At 41.8% G+C, this 18,882-nt stretch overlaps 1 protein-coding gene across 1 annotated transcript in view; it reads left to right on the top strand.

The window, feature by feature from the left end:
* LOC129703884 (uncharacterized) overlaps positions 1 to 17,621 on the top strand; it is a 314,315-nt gene extending 296,694 nt beyond the window's left edge. The window contains exons 18-19 of the mRNA XM_055646562.1: positions 7,519 to 7,677; positions 17,083 to 17,621. Coding sequence (XP_055502537.1) covers positions 7,519 to 7,677; positions 17,083 to 17,246 — 323 coding nt within the window. The 3' untranslated portion in view covers positions 17,247 to 17,621. The remainder of the gene's footprint in view (positions 1 to 7,518; positions 7,678 to 17,082) is intronic.
* The last annotated feature ends 1,261 nt before the right edge of the window (positions 17,622 to 18,882 follow it).

The following is an 18,882-nucleotide window of genomic DNA, read 5'->3' as shown; positions in this document are numbered from 1 at the left end:
CTGGAGGGGGGCAATATCCTTGCAAGGAGGTTTGTGCATGTTACTTGGGAGGGTTTAAACTAGAGAGGTAAGGGGATGGGACTAAGAGTAGTAGGTCAGAATTTGTAAGGAGTGATGGGAAGACTGAGTTTAGGACCATTAAGTCTATATATCATTTTAAAATGATTCATGTTTGTACATTGCTTTAATTCCTCGTTCAATTTGTTCCACACTCCTACTCCACAAACCGAAATACAAAAGTTTTTTCTAGTCGTACGGACTCTTTGTTTCTTAAAATTAAATATTCCTCTTAAATTGTAACCCCCCACACGCTCGTTAAATAATTTTTGAATGGTTCCAGGTAAATTTTTATTTTTGGCCCTAGACATTATCTGAGCTGTTTTGAATGTAACCAAATCTTCTAATTTTAATATTTTTGACTAAAAATAATGGATTCGTATGACCCAGATACTTGGCATTATGTATAATACGAATTGCTCTCTTTTGCATCATGGTTAATGAGTGTATCGAATTTTTATAGTTATTGCCCCAGACTTCTGATTAAAGAAAATCTCAAGGCTTCTTATGTCTATATTAAAAACAAAAGGGTAACCAGAGAGAAGGTAGGGCTGCTTATGGACAAAGGAGAGAATTTGTGTTGGAAATCAGGGGATGTGGGTGATTCACCAAATGAATACTTGGCACCTGTTTTCACCAAGGAGAAGAACTTGGAAGACAGTGATATCTGTGTGAAGAATACTAATATGCAAGGGCAGTTGAGATTAAGAAGGTGAAGGTGTTGAGGCTCTTGAAGGGCGTTAAAGTGGATGAATCTCCAGAGCCTGATGAGATTATCCCAGGTTATTAACAGGCAAGAGATTGTGGGAACCTTGATAAAAATCTTGGCCACAAGCAAGGTCCTAGACTAAGAGAGTAGCTAGTGTTGTTTCATTGTTTAAAAGGGAAGTAGAGAGAACCCAGGGAATTATAGGCTGGTGAGCCTCACTGTTAGCGACACTATTGGAGAGGATCATTCATAGGATTGACTCCTATTTTTTAAGAGAATTGGTTAATTAGGGACAGTCACATGACTTTATGTAGCAGGTCGTGTCTTACTAACTTGATTGAGTGTTTTAGGAGGTTACACAGAAAAGCTGGAGAAACTCAGCGGGTGCAGCAGCATCTATGGAGCGAAGGAAATAGGCAACGTTTCGGGCCGAAACCCTTCTTCAGACTGATCAGGGGTGGGGGTGGGTGGGGACAAGAAAGGGAAAAGGAGGAGTAGCCGGAAGGCTGGAGGGTGGGAGGAGACAGCAGGGGAGCTGAGGAAGGGGAGGAGACAGCAAGGACTAACAGAATTGGGAGAAGTCGATGTTCATGCCCCCGGGGTGCAGACTCCCCAAACGGAATATGAGGTGCTGTTCCTCCAATTTTCCGGTGCTGCTCGCTGTGGCCATGGAGGAGACCCAGGACAGAGAGGTCGGAGACGGAGTGGGTCCCCCTCCCACTCCGTCTCCGACCTCTCTGTCCTGGGTCTCCTCCATGGCCACAGCGAGCAGCACCGGAAATTGGAGGAACAGCACCTCATATTCCGTTTGGGGAGTCTGCACCCCGGGGGCATGAACATCGACTTCTCCCAATTCTGTTAGTCCTTGCTGTCTCCTCCCCTTCCTCAGCTCCCCTGCTGTCTCCTCCCACCCTCCAGCCTTCCGGCTACTCCTCCTTTTCCCTTTCTTGTCCCCACCCACTTTGCACCCCTGATCAGTCTATGAAGAAGGGTTTCGGCCCGAAACGTCGCCTATTTCCTTCGCTCCATAGATGCTGCTGCACCCGCTGAGTTTCTCCAGCTTTTCTGTGTAACCTTCGATTCTCCAGCATCTGCAGTTCCCTCTTTAAAACTGAGTGTTTTAGGATGTGACTAAGGTGATCTGTGAGTGTAGGGCGGTGGATGTTGTCTACATGAATCTTAGTAAGGCAAGTATACTAAATAAGTATATATGAAAGACTAGGACGTAAATATAGATGGGTTGGTTAATTAATTCAAAGATTACAGTAAAATTATGAAAAGCATAGATAGGTATATACAATCAGAACTTTTTTCCCCAGGATGGAAATATCAAATGCTTTGTCAGGTGAGCAATTTTTAAAGGAGATGTGCAGGGCATATCTTTTACATAAGAGTGCCCAGAATGAGCTGCCAGGGGTGGTGATGGAGGCAGATACGAGTGGAATTTATGGGACTTTTGGGCAGACACATGGATATGCTGGGAATGGAGAGATATGGACTATGTGCAGTGAGGTAAGAGTTGGTCTTGGCAACATGTTTGGTATAGACATTGTGGGCTAAAGAGCCTATTCTTGTGCTATTTTCTATGATCTAGATGTCATCATGTTTATTTTCGCCGGTGGATTTGGAGAATTCTAAGGACACTGCATTGGCAGTATCTTTCCAATGCACTGATATGCCTGCTGTGGGTAGCCCATGACTCGGGTGAAAAGGAAGACAGGTAGATAGACCGGAAGCTTTCTGTTAGTCTAGGTTCTCAAATAACTATAGGTTAATTGGTATAATTGTAAATTGTCCCCATGTGTGTGCAGGGTAGTGTTAGTGTGCAGAGATCACTGGTCGGTGCGGACTCGATAGGCCAAAGTGCCTGTTTCCTCGCTGTATTTCCAAACTAAACTAAACATGCCAACAATTCTCATATGTTCTTGTATAATATTTTGTCTTTAACTTTGCTATGGCATCATCCTCTATAAAGAACCTGCCCCATCTTTAATATTACTTGTAAATTTTTTTATCTTGTCCTCGTTAAAAACTACACTAAATAAAAATCAGCACTGAAATAAAATGCATAATTCTCAAACAAACATAGAGGGCTGCCCAAATTTTTAATCAATATTTTGTAATCACTTTTAACAAGGTATTTAACGTTAAAAAGTGGTTACAAGTAATTTTGGTCTGTTTTCTCTTCATATGCCACTGCAACAATAATTAAATACCCCAGACATAAATTCCCCTATAGACTTACCGCCAAAGCTTTACAAAACCTCTACAATGAGAAATTAAAGAACTTCTAGAACAATTTTTGCCAGACTACACTCAGTTGTGGTTAATTATAGAGAAAAAAAAGAACAAAAATAGCCTCTTGGCCTAACTTGCCAAGTCAACTGTGATGTCTATTGATGTTAATCTCATTTTCCACAACAGTCTTGCATCCCTTTATGTTTTTATGTTGAAAAATCTTTCCAATTATATAATTCTGTTTGCTTACACTACCACCTCTGGCAGCTTGTTCCAGATATTCAGCACCATCTGTGTGAAAAATTAATCCTTCAAAATACCTCCTCTTTCATCTAAAACCAATGCCCTCTAGTTCTAGACATTAGGTCATCTAGTCATAGGCATTACTTCACTGCCTGCCATAATTTAATAAGCTTATGTACGGACTATCTCCAGCTTCCTACTGGTATTGGTATCGATATTGGTTATTTGTTGTCACATGTAACAAGATAGTGAAAAACATTATTTTGCATGCCATCCAGGCCAATCATAGCATACATGAGTATAATCATACCATTCATGAGTTCAACAGGTTCTACAAAAAGAAAGGAACCAGTGCAGAATGTAGTCTTACGGCTGCAGGGAAAATGCAGATTACAAACAAGTGCATGGAATGCAACGAGGCATTATGGAGATTGAAAATGCACCATGAGAGATCTGTTCAAGAGTTTGATAAGTGTGGAGGACACTGTTCTTGAAGGTGGCAGTTCTTTCTTTGAAGCTTTTCTATCTTCTACCTGACTGGTGAGGAGATGCAAGTGTGAGTGGTCCTTGATTATGTTGCCTGATTTCTAGGTGCCAGAGTGGTGGAGGAGGCTGGTTTGTGTGATGGACCAGACTGTGTCCACAACTCTGCAATATATTGTGGTCTTGTACAGAGAAGTTGTCAAAACAAGTTGAGATACATCTGATAGAACGCTTCCTACGGTGCCTCCGTGAAAATTTGTAAGTCATTGAAAACTTGCCAAATTTCCTAGTCTTCTGAGGAAGGAGAGGCAATGCTGTGTTTTCTTGGTCATAGCATTATGGAGTCCTCCATTCCAGTGACAATAAACCCAAACCATCCAATCTCCAAATAATGTTGCTTGATTTGTTTTAAAACAGGGATTTACAGATTACAAGTCAATCAATATTAATACATTTCCCCTTTGTTATCTGTTCACTCAAGCCAATGTTCTCATTTAAATTTAACAAATAAGGTAAAATCTAGCCCAAATAATCAGTTATTTGTTCTACAGAAACACATCAAAAGATTTAATTATGCCTGCTTGGTTATTTTAAATGTTTTCACAGATTAGAAAAACTTTTTGAATCATACAGTAAATATATTTTGAATCTTATACACTTTACATCTACCATTTATCAGCCCCCTAGTCTTCAGTGCTAATGTGCTATTGTTATACAGTGCAGGTAGTGTGGCAAGATTGAATTAATGCGATGCTGGACTAGGGCAGTGGATGATAATCCTACAGTTTTGCATCACCAGCTGTCAAATCGACCGGCCCTCCTTAAAGAGGAGATTTCGGGCAATGGTCCTATTCTTGTCAAGTTGGGGGGAGTTCCCCCCCGCCAAGGGTACCATGTAATCCTGTGCTACCTGCTCCATGGTCGGATAGGCGGCAACTAAACCGTCTTCCCCACCTGGTTTGCCAGGTGAGGAGGGGGCTGTGGACCCCCAGAAGGACCAAAAACAAGACCTGTCAAAGGGCGGATGAGCTCCCAGTAAGCCAACGGCCATCCACACTTCAGTAGAAGTTGCGATCACTGTCGTACATAGCATGGTAAAGCACCGTGCCCGTTGATGTTTTCAATGATGATGATGATGATGATGAAACATGTGCTGAGGGAGTATAAGAGAGAAAATAAAAGGGTCAGGAGTTTGGTCTGAATGGTGTGGTATAACAAGTTATGTTTTCCTAGTATATGTCCCACATATATTAACCATTCGATGAAAGAGTGCAATTGTGCATTGAAATTTGTAAATTTCACTGAGATTTGAAGCAAAGTGTGCAAAATAGACACGAGCAGTGAGTTAAAGGTAATGTAGAAGAATGTGAGTATGTTGTTGTTTGGACAGAAAAAGTGTCCAAAAGCTTTTATATTTTCTTCATAGTGTGGTGCTGTTTTTTAAAGATATCAATATATTATGACAGATGTTTATATGAAATCATGATAAATATTTTGCCCCAAACTTGCCAAGACTTGACCTTGACATCATGTTCAGCAAGGTTTACAGAATCATATTGCCTCCCACTGTCAAGAATCCAATGGTTTGAAGTCCTGATCTTATTTACAGTCTCCCAGCAAGCAGCTGACATCTAAGAGTTAAGTATCCTACTTAGGAGACCTAAACAGCAACCTCTGGTGACCTTGCCCGCCTCCCAAGGTTTCCATGAGGTCACAGGAGATTTTGGTCACTCTCCCTAATGGTCGAAAGTGGTTTCCACGCGGTCACGGCTTCTTCTAGGTTGCTGCTATTTTTTCTTCATGATTAAAACCAGCCTCGACTAAAAATAGGTTGCCGTTTTAAAAATCGATAATTTTTTAGTCGCAAGTCTAGTCGAAGCTGCTTTTCTTCATAGTCGAGGAAGGTTTTCAACATATGCGTGGGCGGTGGTAGGAGGTTGCAGGTCACCTCGACCTTGATTTTTTTGGGTGGCGGGCAAGGTCTCCTAAGTGGGACAGGCCTTTGATGTAACTGCAATTTAGCTGCCCTGGGTGAAAAATCTACCTAAATGGTTATCTGGGAGGATCTATAGGGGATTTGAGCAAAGGAAGTGATTTCCCAGGAGCCTTGAATAATTTGGCTGGATTGTTTTCACTGGTCCCAGAAGGAGCACTACTCATTCTGTAACCAAAAGATATAAAAGTTTGCTGAGATTTTCTATAAGCAGTTTTTTCCATCTATCCAATTAAATAGCAATTAAAGTCCTTTACATCCAATGTCGTAGTTGATATAACTTCATCTACAAGTTTACAGATACCACCACTGCAGTGGGTCGGATCACGAAAAATGAGGAGGCAGAGTACAAGAAGGAGACATAAAATTTAGCAACATATTGCCAGGACAATAGCCTTTCCCTCAATGTCAGCAAGATGAAAGAGCCAGTTATCGAATTCAGGAAGCCTGGTCGAGTACATGCCCCAACCAACAGCAATGGTGCAGGAGTGGAAATAGTTGACAGTGTCACGTTCCTTGGCATTAATATTACCAATAATCAATCGTGGACCAAACACATTGATGCAACAACCAAAAAGGCACACCAGCTAATCTATTTTCTTAGGAGACTGAGGAAATCCGGCACGTGTCCAATGGACTGTTACAAACTTCTGCAGATGCAAAATAGAAAGCATAATGTTGGGTTGCATCACAGCTTGGTTTGGAAACAGCTCTGCCAAGATTGCAAGAAATTGCAGAGAATAGTAGATGTAGCCCAGTCCATCACACAGATCAGACATCCCACCATTGATCCCATCTACACTTCCAACATAATCAAAGACTTGATTTGCCCTGGTCATTCCTTCCTCTCTTGGTCCCACCCAGCTGAATGTTCAGAAGCTTGAAAGCATCTCAACACCAATTTCAGGAACAGCTTCTTCCCCTTTGTTATCTGGCTTCTGAACAGTCTTTCCATAGTTAAGGTACTGTCCAATTCACCTCTACCTCATTGCAGATATTGGATATTGACTGTCTATGGAATTGATGTAGTACAATGCAGAGAACTACATTCTGACTCTGTATCTTCTCATTTGCTCTACCTATTGTACTTGAATTTGACTTGATTGTATCTATGTATAGTATTATCTGTTTTGTGTATGAAGGAACTGCAGATGCTGGTTTAAACCGAAAATAGACACAAAATTCTAGAGTAACTCAGAGGGACAGGCAGCATCTCTGGAGAGAAGGAATGGGTGACGTTACGAGTCGAGACCCTTCTTCAGACCCGTCTATGTCTGTGCTGTGTTCAGTGTCGTAAGAAGGGTCTCGACCCGAAACATCACCCATTCCTTCTCTCCAGTGATGCTGCCTATCCTGCTGAGTTACTCCAGTATTATCTGATCTGATTGTACAGCATGCAAATCTAAAATTTTCACTGTCCCTTAATACACGTGACAATATTAAACCTGAATCTAAACGAATATAGACGGTCTTAAGCAGTCTCTGCCAGAAAATCGTTGGCTAATAGACCATTTGTGGCTCATTCGAAAGAGTAATTTTATTCTATGTTTGGCTGTTTTAAGTAGAGCGGTTGTTTCATGGGAGATTGGGGGCTTGGAGGGACTTAATTATTTCCCTGTTCATTCAGGAGGAGAACTGAAGATATCTGTCATTGAAAATAATGATGTGAAACTGGATTGTCCTGAGGGACAAGAGTAATAATTAGAAAGGTGGGGGCACAGGGTATTTATTTGGTTTAATTGATGTTAAATAAAAAGTGAAAACATTGTTTAATATTTGTCTTTTTACATTTTAGGAAATTATAACCTGCCTGACACACTGCAAAAGAGACAAGTAGTGGAATTGGCTTTTACGATATATCCACCATCCGGTGCAGGGTTGGGCGATCGGTCAATTTACCGGTCAACATGGGTGAGGCCAGTCGTGGATGAAGAAGAAGGTTTCAAATATATATGTAAGTGTGAAGAATAACTATAATTTAACTAACCATAACTGTTTTATAACTAACTTGTACTATGTACTATGTACTATGTTTATTTAATGGCTATCCTCCACTGTAGAGTTGTGCTAGCTTTCTATTTTCTTGTTCACTAGGATATCCTAATTGCTGCAGTTTTGTCCATTTAAATAACGCTGTTCCACTGATTATCCTTCTCAAGTAAATCACATCACATTTGGTCACATTATACTCCATTTTGCAATCTTTTGTATTATTTTTAAAATTATTTATATTATTCTTGCAATCACTGTCCCATCTATATTTGTTACATAGGCAAACTTGACTACCCTGTACTTAGAGTCATAGTCACTGTTATACAGCATAAACAAGTCCTTTCGGCCCAGCTTGTCCATGCCAGTCAAGTTGTCTACCTGTGCTCGACCCGTTTGCCTGCATTTAGTACATCTTCCTCGAAACCTTTACTTTCAGTAGTGATTTTCCTAGATACTTTGTATCTTAATGCATGAAGCTTCCATAGAAGGGTGAGCAACCCCATCATACGATGATTTATATTCTTCAGACCTTCAGGTGTAGGGAGGTCTTGACCCTTCCTGTAGTGTGACTATTTTACGAATATGCACTATTCTTCCCCGTGTTTTCTTCCCCTTGTCATTTTGCACTTCCACTCAAATCAAATCAACATCTGCCAAGGCCAGATCATCACTTGTAACTGTATTTAATTCACTTCTAATCAACAGTGCTATCCCACCAATTTTCCACCTAGCCTATCCTTCCCAAATGTCATTTATCCCTTAATATTACGTTTCCAGCTTTGATCTCCTTGTCTTAGTAATGGCTGTTAGATCAGACATATTAACCTATTTGGTGTTGTTCACCTTGCTATGAATGCTTCGTGCATTAAGATACAAAGACTTTAAGCTTGACTTTGAGCCATTTTTTAATGATCTTACTGATGCCTCATGCCTTTTTCTTCCATTTGTGCCTTGCTTCACTCTTCAACATCACCCTGCTTGGGTTCTCATCCCCCTGTGAGACTAAGAGTCCGTCCCATCAGAAAATTGGTCATCAATTTACAGATTCTGGAAAAATCACTACTGATTTTCACCTCAATATGCTTTATGGAAAAAAAATTTAAGGCTCAGATTTAATTCATCACAAATATTCCTCTTGGTTTGTTTATGATACTTAAAGCTTCCATTCCCTCTTAAGGGGTTGGACAGGCTAGATGCAGGAAGATTGTTCCCGATGTTGGGGAAGTCCAAGACAAGGGGTCACAGCTTAAGGATAAGGGGGAAATCTTTTAAAACCGAGATGAGGAGAACTTTTTTCACACAGAGAGTGGTGAATCTCTGGAACTCTCTGCCACAGAGGGTAGTTGAGGCCAGTTCATTGGCTATATTTAAGAGGGAGTTAGATGTGGCCCTTGTGGCCAAGGGGATCAGGGGGTATGGAGAGAAGGCAGGTACGGGATACTGAGTTGGATGATCAGCCATGATCATATTGAATGGCGGTGCAGGCTCGAAGGGCCGAATGGCCTACTCCTGCACCTAATTTCTATGTTTCTATGTTTCTATGTTTCTTTTTGACGAAACAGGACTGTCACTAAACTGAAAAATCAAGTGTCAAAAATGATTTCACTAATGGGAAGTTTGAGTCTGAAATTGCTCAGGGGCTATGACACCATGAGGTGGAGAATAAAGCATGTATGAGATGCAGAACATTATCAACTGGAACAAGGCAAATCCAGGATTGCACCCAGAAGAGAATCCATACCTAGCTTTTGGCAGGAGGCCATAAAGTCCATCAATCTCAGTGCTTAGCTTCCACCCTTTAACAAGGTTTGATTCATGGGACAGCCTCCCTACATATTTCCATTGATACTGATGCATCCAGGAATGTCCAAGTATGGATCAGGACATTGGCCCGGATAACCAACTGGGTGATAGATTTGAATATTAATTTCACTTTTGCTGCCACAAATAAGAAATTGTTTTGGATGTTGTCCTTTGCATCAGTCTTGATTTCTTTGTGCCAAATGTGAAGGCATCAAAGAAGTGGATCAGAATTGTTGTACATCTGTTCAACTTGAAAGACCAAAGCATCATCTGTACTGAGACTGGTGAAACGTGACTGCCAGCCAGTAGGAAGGTTTTTCAAGTAATGAGTCTTATCTTGCTAGATCCAAACCCTGCAACCTCCCTCCTCCAATCACCGCGCTCTATCCTCAGCCCCGGCCCCCCACTCCTCCCTCCTCCAATCATTGTGCTGAATCACGTCCCACCCCCATTGCCTGCTGACCGACGCCTCTCTCGTCCCATCGGCGCCGTCGATCATCAGTCCCACCCCCACTGTCTCGCGGAAAGCGGAGATTTCACCGGGTTTTAAAATCCGGATTACAAAAACTTGGGGGGGATGTCCCCCACCTCTCAAAACATGGAGGGGACGTGTCCTCTCTGCCCCCCCCCCCCCCCCCCCCCGGGTTTTTCCCCCCTGGAATGTGGGAACGAGAGATTGGAGCAGGACATCTTTTTGTCTCCTTTTTCACTTTCTAATCACTCATAAGTCTTTATCACTTTCTCCACCCATTTATCAATCAAAACCATCCTCAGCTGCATCCACATATCACGTGTAGGACGGAACTGCAGATACTGGTTTAAACCAAAGATGGACACAAAATGCCGGAGTAACTCAACGGGTCAACCCGAAACATCACCTGTTCCTTTTCTCCAGAGATGCTGTCTGGCCTGCTGAGTTACTCCAGATTTTTTGTGTCTATACCTATCACTTGCCAAACTTTGTCCTGCTCGAATCTCTCATCTGTATTTTCCCTCTACAAATGCTATCTGATGCACTGGGTTCCTCCAGCACTTTGTGTTTTGCTCAAGATTCCTGTATCTGCAGTTTTTGCGTCTCTCTGGATATGATTACTTGTTGTTTAAATTAGAATTAGCCTGAATCCATTGTTTTAAATAATAGGTTGATGTATTCTTCTTTCAATGAATAATTATTAATTGACTGAAGGAAGTTCTTTTGCACATTCCGTAGATAGTTTCCTGAAGAGCTTTATTCGCACTAATTACTTGTTCTTCTCAGGTTTATTCACAGCAATTTAACATGAGACTGTAAGTTTTTTTTCACATGCTTCCTGCCAACGCCTCAGCAGCATTATTCACGAGAGAAACCATCAACTTGTCAACTTTATATTTTAATTGTAAATTTCCTCAGGATACAACAATTCATTTGTTTTTTTGCAGTACATTGTCCATATACTGACTCTTTGAAACAGCTATATTATAAACAATGCTGGAAATACTTTACAAGTGCTGCAGCATCTGTGGAAAGAGGAATAGAGTTGACATATCAGGTCAAAGATCCTTTGTTAAAGGTGGGAAAGAGAAAAAAAACAAATAGGGATACAGCTGAAGGGACAGTAAGAAGGGATGAATAGGACAAATGGAGTATTTCCGATAGTGAGAGGCCAGTGTCTCATAGTCATACAGCATGGAAACAGGCCCTTCGGCCCAATTTGTCCCATCTACACGTCCCATCTGGCCCATATCCCTCTAAACCTACCCTACCCGTGTGCTTATTACTCAACTACCTCCTCTGGCAGCTCGTTCCACACACCCACCACCCTTTGTGTGAAAAGGTTACCCCCTCAAGATCCTATTAAATCTTTCCCCCCTCACCTTAAACCTATGTCCTCTGGTTCTTAACTCCTCAGGGAAAAACTGTAAGCAAGGTAATGTGATTGATGGTGGAAGCTAGATGATGAGGATTATTATCCCTTATTCTTAAAGGTCAGGAAATGATGGCAGATAGAGAGTGAGAACACAGAGAAGGAAATACAAGTTGTGAAATGCAGGGCTGCAGGTCATGTCCACAGGTCAGGCCGTGCTAAATGAGAATTAGTGATGAGAATTAATGTGGCAGGTAACAGAAAACTCAAGGTCTTCTCCAGTCTGAAGGTTGGCTTCTGCAAAGCAGAACCCAATCTGCATTCAGTTTCTCCAATTTGAAGGAGAATACATTGTGAACATTTAATGGAGTACATTGGAAGATGACCAAGTAAATCATTGCTTCACCAAGAAGGATATTTGGGCCCCAAGAGGATGGAAAAGATAGAGATGGAAGCATCTTTTTGCTGTGGTTGCATGGGAAAGTGCTGTAAGAATGAAAGTGGTTGTTGAAGACAGAAGAACAGCCCGGGACTAATAAAGGGAAAGGTTCATTCAAATTTTTGAAACAGCAGGAGATTAATTTGGAGTATTGTGTACAGTTCTGGTCCCATTACAGGTAGGATGAGGAGGCTTTTGAGAGAGTACAGGAGAGGTTTACCAGAATGATGCCAGGATTAGAGCCTATTAACTATGACAGGTTCGACAGCCTTGGATTGTTTTCTCTGAAATGTCGCAGGTTGAGTGGAGACCTGATAGAAGTATATAAAATATGAGGCATAAATAGGGTAGACAGTCAGAATGTCTTTCTCACGGTATAAATGTCAAAGACTAGAAACATAGAAACATAGAAACATAGAAATTAGGTGCAGGAGTAGGCCATTCGGCCCTTCGAGCCTGCACCGCCATTCAATATGATCATGGCTGATCATCCAACTCAGTATCCCGTACCTGCCTTCTCTCCATACCCTCTGATCCCCTTAGCCACAAGGGCCACATCTAACTCCCTCTTAAATATAGCCAATGAACTGGCCTCGACTACCCTCTGCGGCAGAGAATTCCAGAGATTCACCACTCTCTGTGTGAAAAAAGTTCTTCTCATCTCGGTCTTAAAGGATTTCCCCCTTATCCTTAAGCTGTGACCCATTGTCCTGGACTTCCCCAACATCGGGAACAATCTTCCTGCATCTAGCCTGTCCAACCCCTTAAGAATTTTGTAAGTTTCTATAAGATCCCTCTCAATCTCCTAAATTCTAGAGAGTATAAACCAAGTCTATCCAGTCTTTCTTCATACTACAGTCCTGACATCCCAGAAATCAGTCTGGTGAACCTTCTCTGCACTCCCTCTATGGCAATAATGTCCTTCCTCAGATTTGGAGACCAAAACTGTACGCAATACTCTAGGTGTGGTCTCACCAAGACCCTGTACAACTGCAGTAGAACCTCCCTGCTCCTATACTCAAATCTTTTTGCTATGAAAGCTAACATACCATTCGCTTTCTTCACTGCCTGCTGCACCTGCATGCCTACTTTCAATGACTGGTGTACCATGACACCCAGGTCTCGCTGCATCTCCCCTTTTCCTAGTCGGCCACCATTTAGATAATAGTCTGCTTTCCTGTTTTTGCCACCAAAATGGATAACCTCACATTTATCCACATTATACTGCATCTGCCAAACATTTGCCCACTCACCCAGCCTATCCAAGTCACCTTGCAGTCTCCTAACATCCTCCTCACAGCTAACACTGCCCCCCAGCTTAGTGTCATCCGCAAACTTGGAGATATTGCCTTCAATTCCCTCGTCCAGATCATTAACCTTCACTGAGCCTTGCGGTACCCCACTAGTCACTGCCTGCCATTGTGAAAAGGACCCGTTTTCTCCTACTCTTTGCTTCCTGTTTGCCAGCCAGTTCTCTATCCACATCAATACTGAACCCCCAATGCCGTGTACTTTAAGTTTTTATACTAATCTCTTATGTGGGACCTTGTCGAAAGCCTTCTGGAAGTCCAAATACACCACATCCACTGGTTCTCCCCTATCCACGCTACTAGTTACATCCTCGAAAAATTCTATAAGATTCGTCAGACATGATTTACCTTGCGTAAATCCATGCTGACTTTGTCCAATGATTTCACCACTTTCCAAATGTGCTGCTATCCCATCTTTAATAACTGACTCTAGCAGTTTCCCCACTACCGATGTTAGACTAACTGGTCTGTAATTCCCCGTTTTCTCTCTCCCTCCCTTCTTAAGGCATAACATTAAGGTGAGAGGGAGCATAGTTTAGTGGAAAAAGACAGACAAAGTTTTTTTACATAGAAGGTGCTGGGTGCCTGTAACGTACTGCCAGGGGTCGAGGTTTAGGTATGAATTGGCATTTAAGAGGCACATATGCAGGGACTGGGGGGAAATGGATTATATGCAGGCAGATGAGATTAGTTTATCTTGGTATCATGTCCAGTATAGACATTTTGGGCCAAAGGGCCAGTACCTGTTCTGTACTTTTCTATGGACACAAGGAACCACAGACACCGGTCGGCAAATATAGGACACAAAGGAATAATTCAACAGATGATGCAGGATCTCTGAAGAATAGCCAACATTTCAGGTTGAGATCCTTCTGCAGAATGATTGTAGATGGTGGGGAGACAGCTGGAGGAGAAGTGAGTGAAAGACAAAGATGAGACTTTGGGAACTGGTGGATACAGGTGAGCAGTGCTTTTGATTGGCAGAAGTCAGGATAAAGGCCAGAGATGAAAAGATAAAAAAAAATGTGAGATAGAATAGAAGTCCTGAAATGGTAAACCAGAGGAAGAAACATGGGTGGAAGGGCAAAGGGGAAAGGGAGACGGTGCATCCAGGTGAGAGAGGGAGGTAAAATGGGTGAGGGGAGGGGGGGTTGTAGATTAGTTACCTAAAACTGGAGAATGCAATGTTCACACTGTTTGGTTGTAAGCTACCCCAGCGGAATATGAGGTGCTTGTGGCCCCACTATGGTAATAGAGAAGGCCCAAGGTCAGCATTGGAATGGAAAGGAAAATTAAAATGGCTAACTTTTCTTTGTACTGTATTTTATATTCTCATATTTTGGAATCTCCTTAAAGGTGGTTGGAATTATGAAGGATGATCCATTGAATGAGGAGGCTGGAAGTGTGGAAGATGAGACTTTGGGAACTCCAGCCTCGCTCTGTCCAGGTGGAGAGGGAGTAAGAAGCGCTCCTAGTCTTCTTAGTTTTTCTCAACATCAGAAATACTAGGGGACTGAGGATCTAGTGGGAGGGAGGAACTGAAGGGAATCCACATTAATCAGGAAATGGTGTTAGGTAAACTTGTGACTGAAGGCAGATAAATCCCCAGGGCCTGATGGTCTGCATCTCAGATTACCCATGGAGGTGGCCCTAGAAATTGTGCATGCATTGGTGATCATTTTCCAATGTTCTATAGACACTGATTCAGTTCCTGTGGACTGGAGAGTAGCCAATGTAACCCCACGTTTTAAGAAAGGAGGGAGAGAGAGAAAACGGGGAATTATAGACCAGTTAGATTTACATCAGTAGTGGGAAGATGCTTGAGTTGATTATTAAATTTGTAATAGCAGCACATTTGAAAAGCAGTAACAGGATCGGTCAAAGTCAGCGTGGATTTATGAAGGGGAAATCATGCTTGACTAATCTTCTGGGATTTTTTGAGGATGTAACAAGTAGAATGGATAAGGAAGAGCCAGTGGATGTGGTGTATCTGGACTTTCAAAAAGCTGTTGACAGGGTCCCACACAAGAGATTAGTGGGCAAAATTAGAGCACATGGTATTGGGGGTAGGGTAATGACATGGATAGAGAACTGGTTGGCAGACAGGAATCAAAGAATAGGAATTCACGGGTCCATTTCAGAATATCAGGCTCAGTGCTGAGATGCCAGTTATTTACAATATATTTTAATGATTTAGGCAAGGGAATTAAATGTAACATCTCCAAGTTTGCAGATGTCACAAAGCTGGGTGGCAGTGTGAGCTGCGAAGAGGATGCTATGAGGCTGTAGGGTGACTTGGATTGTTTGGATGAGTGGTCAGATGCATGGCAGATGCAGTATAATGTGTATAAATGTGAGGTTATCCACTTTAATGGCAAGAACAAGAAGGCATATTATCACCTGAATGGTGTCAGATTAGGAAAAGGGGAGGTTCAATGATGTCCTTGAACTTCAGTCACTGAAAGTAAGCATACAGGTACAGCAAGCAGTTAAGAAAGCAAATGGCATGGTGGCTTTCATAGCAAGAGGATTTGAGTATAGGAGCAAGAGTGGGCCTACTGCAGTTGTGCAGGGCCCTGGTGAGACCACACCTGGAGTATTGTGTGTAGTTTTGGTCTCCTAATTTGAGGAAGGACATTCTTGCTATTGAGGAAATGCAACGTAGGTTCACCAGGTTAATTCCCGGGATGGCGGGACTGACATATGGTTAAAATAGTATGTATCTCCTAGTGAAGTCATTGAGCCACAACCTTCTTAATGCCATTCTCCTCGGGGAAATGCAGTCTTCAATTCACATTTCATCGACGCATAGGTTGAACCATATCCACTCACCAGCGATGGCCAGCATTCACAGTTTGACACATGGGTCAAGAATACAGAAGAACCTAAACCTCTTTGTATCTCCTGCACTGGCCAGGTGGTACCTGGTTTCAAATCCAGAATACGAGATAAAATGCATTTGAAAGTGGCAGTAAAACATGGTTTTGAACTTCTGTAAATAGTTGTAGTAGTTGAGTCAGTACAGAGCATCATTATTGGTTTTGAGAGAAGGAAACCTTGACAAGAACAGGGCGCTGATAGTTGTAACCAAGCAATTGCATGCAAGCTCTTGCAATCCTTAAATATAGCAGTCTTCTTACCTATTATATTTTGTTATTCAATAGAAATTGAATGCAACCACTTTTCTCATTTAAGTTCTATTTAACTTTATGTAATAAGTGGGAATATGTTGCCATGTAATGTTTAATGAGCATTTTAAAATAAAATGAAACAATATTCAGATTTTGCATTACTTCACTAAATTCTTCATTCATCAATGCAATATGAGGAACAATTATAAGCTTGCAATTAAGTATGGTGGGGATCACCAGCATACACTGTTGGTGGCTGAGATTCTCCACCGGTTGCGAAAAGTTAGAAAATTACCTCACAGGTGAAATGGTCCTGATATTGATGGAAATACAGGAAGTTTGGGGAAGTATTGTGGTTCCATGATAATCAGGCAAAGCTGGGGATGCTGAGCTCCTGTTGACTATTTCTCCTTCTGTTTGCTCTCTGGTAACTTCGACTCCCATTCCTTAACTGCACAGGATCTCAATTCTTTGTCTGAAACCAACATAAATCAATGGACAAAGAGGTAAATTGTACAATGGTAAATTACCTCCACCTGGAATTATTGCTAATGGGGGAGAAATTCTGAAAGATTTCATGGCTGGAAATTTGTGCACCGTGGCTGTGGGGAGGGCTGTGGCATAGGAGAACTAAGCTTTTCTTGTGGATCTCAGAAAGACAGGCACATTATAGAACCTGCCCCAAGTTATCATTCATTTAAATCAATTGACAATAAATCTTGGATAATAAATTACTTCACCCAAAAATTAAAGCCGCTGCCTGGTCAAATAGATTAAATAATATAATTAGTAGGAATATATGACTGTAAAACCTAACCTATTTAATATTTGCCTTTTTAGTGGCTGAACACCCGGTCTTGCAGGAAGCCAAAATAGAAGTTGTTGGTAAATTGGTAGCCCGTTCGATATCTCAGAGAAACGAGATCCGGAAAGCTGCAAAGAATACGATGGAAGACTACTTATTAGACGACACATGTCTAGATGAAATTACTTCCCGAAAATAAGATCTTTGGTTCTTTTCATGATGACATGGTGGCAAAAAAAATTGCTTTTGAAGCAAATGTTAACTAACTTGCATAACAGTTTGCACAGTAATATTGTGGACATAAAATGGCAAAGAATCTGGATGTCTGTATTTTATGATAGGGAGTATGACGTACCTCAAACTGATAGCATGTAATGAGTATAAATATTAAATTATTTTATCTTTATAGCCATTAAAATGTTCACAACCCAAACAGATCACAAATTGGAATTGCAACCACAAACTAAGTTCCCACAAGGCAGATGATCCTGGCAGAGGTGGGTTGTCCCATAGCAATAGAAAATTTGGATAAATATTTTAAATCTTGTTTTGCCAGTCTTAATAATAAAGCTGATACATACAAAATTAGGCCGAGCCTATCATGGTCTATTATTGATTTGAAAATATATTTTTTATTGTAACCAAGATTTTCAATGCCGTTCACGTTTTAAAATGGACTCCGTTGCTGTTTGGAAGACATGTCCCCAGATTAGATTCACAAAATAGACACCAACCTGTAAATTAGAATGTATTCTACCTGGGTTTAGAGAGGCAAAATTCTAGCTTCAAGAAAATTCAAGAACAGACGCTTGTGGCCAGCAGATACATCCTGCCTGTCGTCCACACACTGGGGTGTGTATGGGGGCCATATCTAAGTTGGATGTTTGTCAACTGGTGTTGACCTGTACAACAGGAAAGATCCATTTGGAAAATAATGAGTATTAGAAAAGTGAGGCACATAGGCCCTGAGAATTCAGCATTGGCTCGTATATTTGGGATAAGGTTTTTTGCACATCTATCCAGTGGAAATCGCTGAGACAGGATGGGGAATGTGTATGTTTCCATTTTCACTCTGCATCACTTTATTTGTTTCTGGGACACCAATTTAAGAAATAGGAATGAGACAGGTGGAAGTGTTTAATTACTTGTTACCCAGATGTTGCCAAATTAGGATCAATCAGCATCCTTTCTTGAGAGGTCTGCAGTCCTGGAGGATCTGCAGTTCTGCATGGTTATACAGATTTCAATATTGGTTGGTGGCCAGTGGGGGTTGTGGGCCATAGGGACTGGTTTCCAGGTGGCTAGTATGTACATTGTGGGCCGAATGGATTCTTTGGCTGGCAGGTCAGTCACTCAGGCCTGGTGGGCTTACAGTTCAGTCACTCAGGCCTGGTGGGCTGGCAGCTCAGTCACTCAGGACTGGTGGGCTGGCAGCTCAGTCACTCAGGGCTGGTGGGCTGGCAACTCAGAAACTGCCAGAAATTCTGCCCAAAACAGATGAGAGACTCTGAGAGAGAGAAGGGGGAGTGGGTGGAGAATCAATTTTAGACATTTTTCATCTATTTCTGCAGATCAACAATGAAGGAGGAAAGTCTATCCTGGCCTGGATCTCACAAGGAGCCAATGAAGGGAAGGAAAAAATACTGGAGTGAGGTTTAATACTTGCAGGGGGAATACTTCCTGATGGACCAAAGGAACTCCTGGGCTAGTACAGGCCTGATGGGCTGAAGAGACTCTTTAAAAAAAAGATCTGAGTGAAATCTCAGTGAAAGTAACTTTTTCTGGACTTTTCCTGGCCTTGGCATGGGCCTTTTGGGCCAAAATGCATTTCCTGG

The sequence above is a fragment of the Leucoraja erinacea genome, chromosome 1 (assembly GCF_028641065.1).
Source record: "Leucoraja erinacea ecotype New England chromosome 1, Leri_hhj_1, whole genome shotgun sequence".
NCBI classification, from domain to species: Eukaryota; Metazoa; Chordata; class Chondrichthyes; order Rajiformes; family Rajidae; genus Leucoraja; species Leucoraja erinaceus.
The sequence above is the reverse complement of the archived record's forward strand: the minus strand, read 5'-3'. Positions and strand labels throughout refer to the sequence as shown.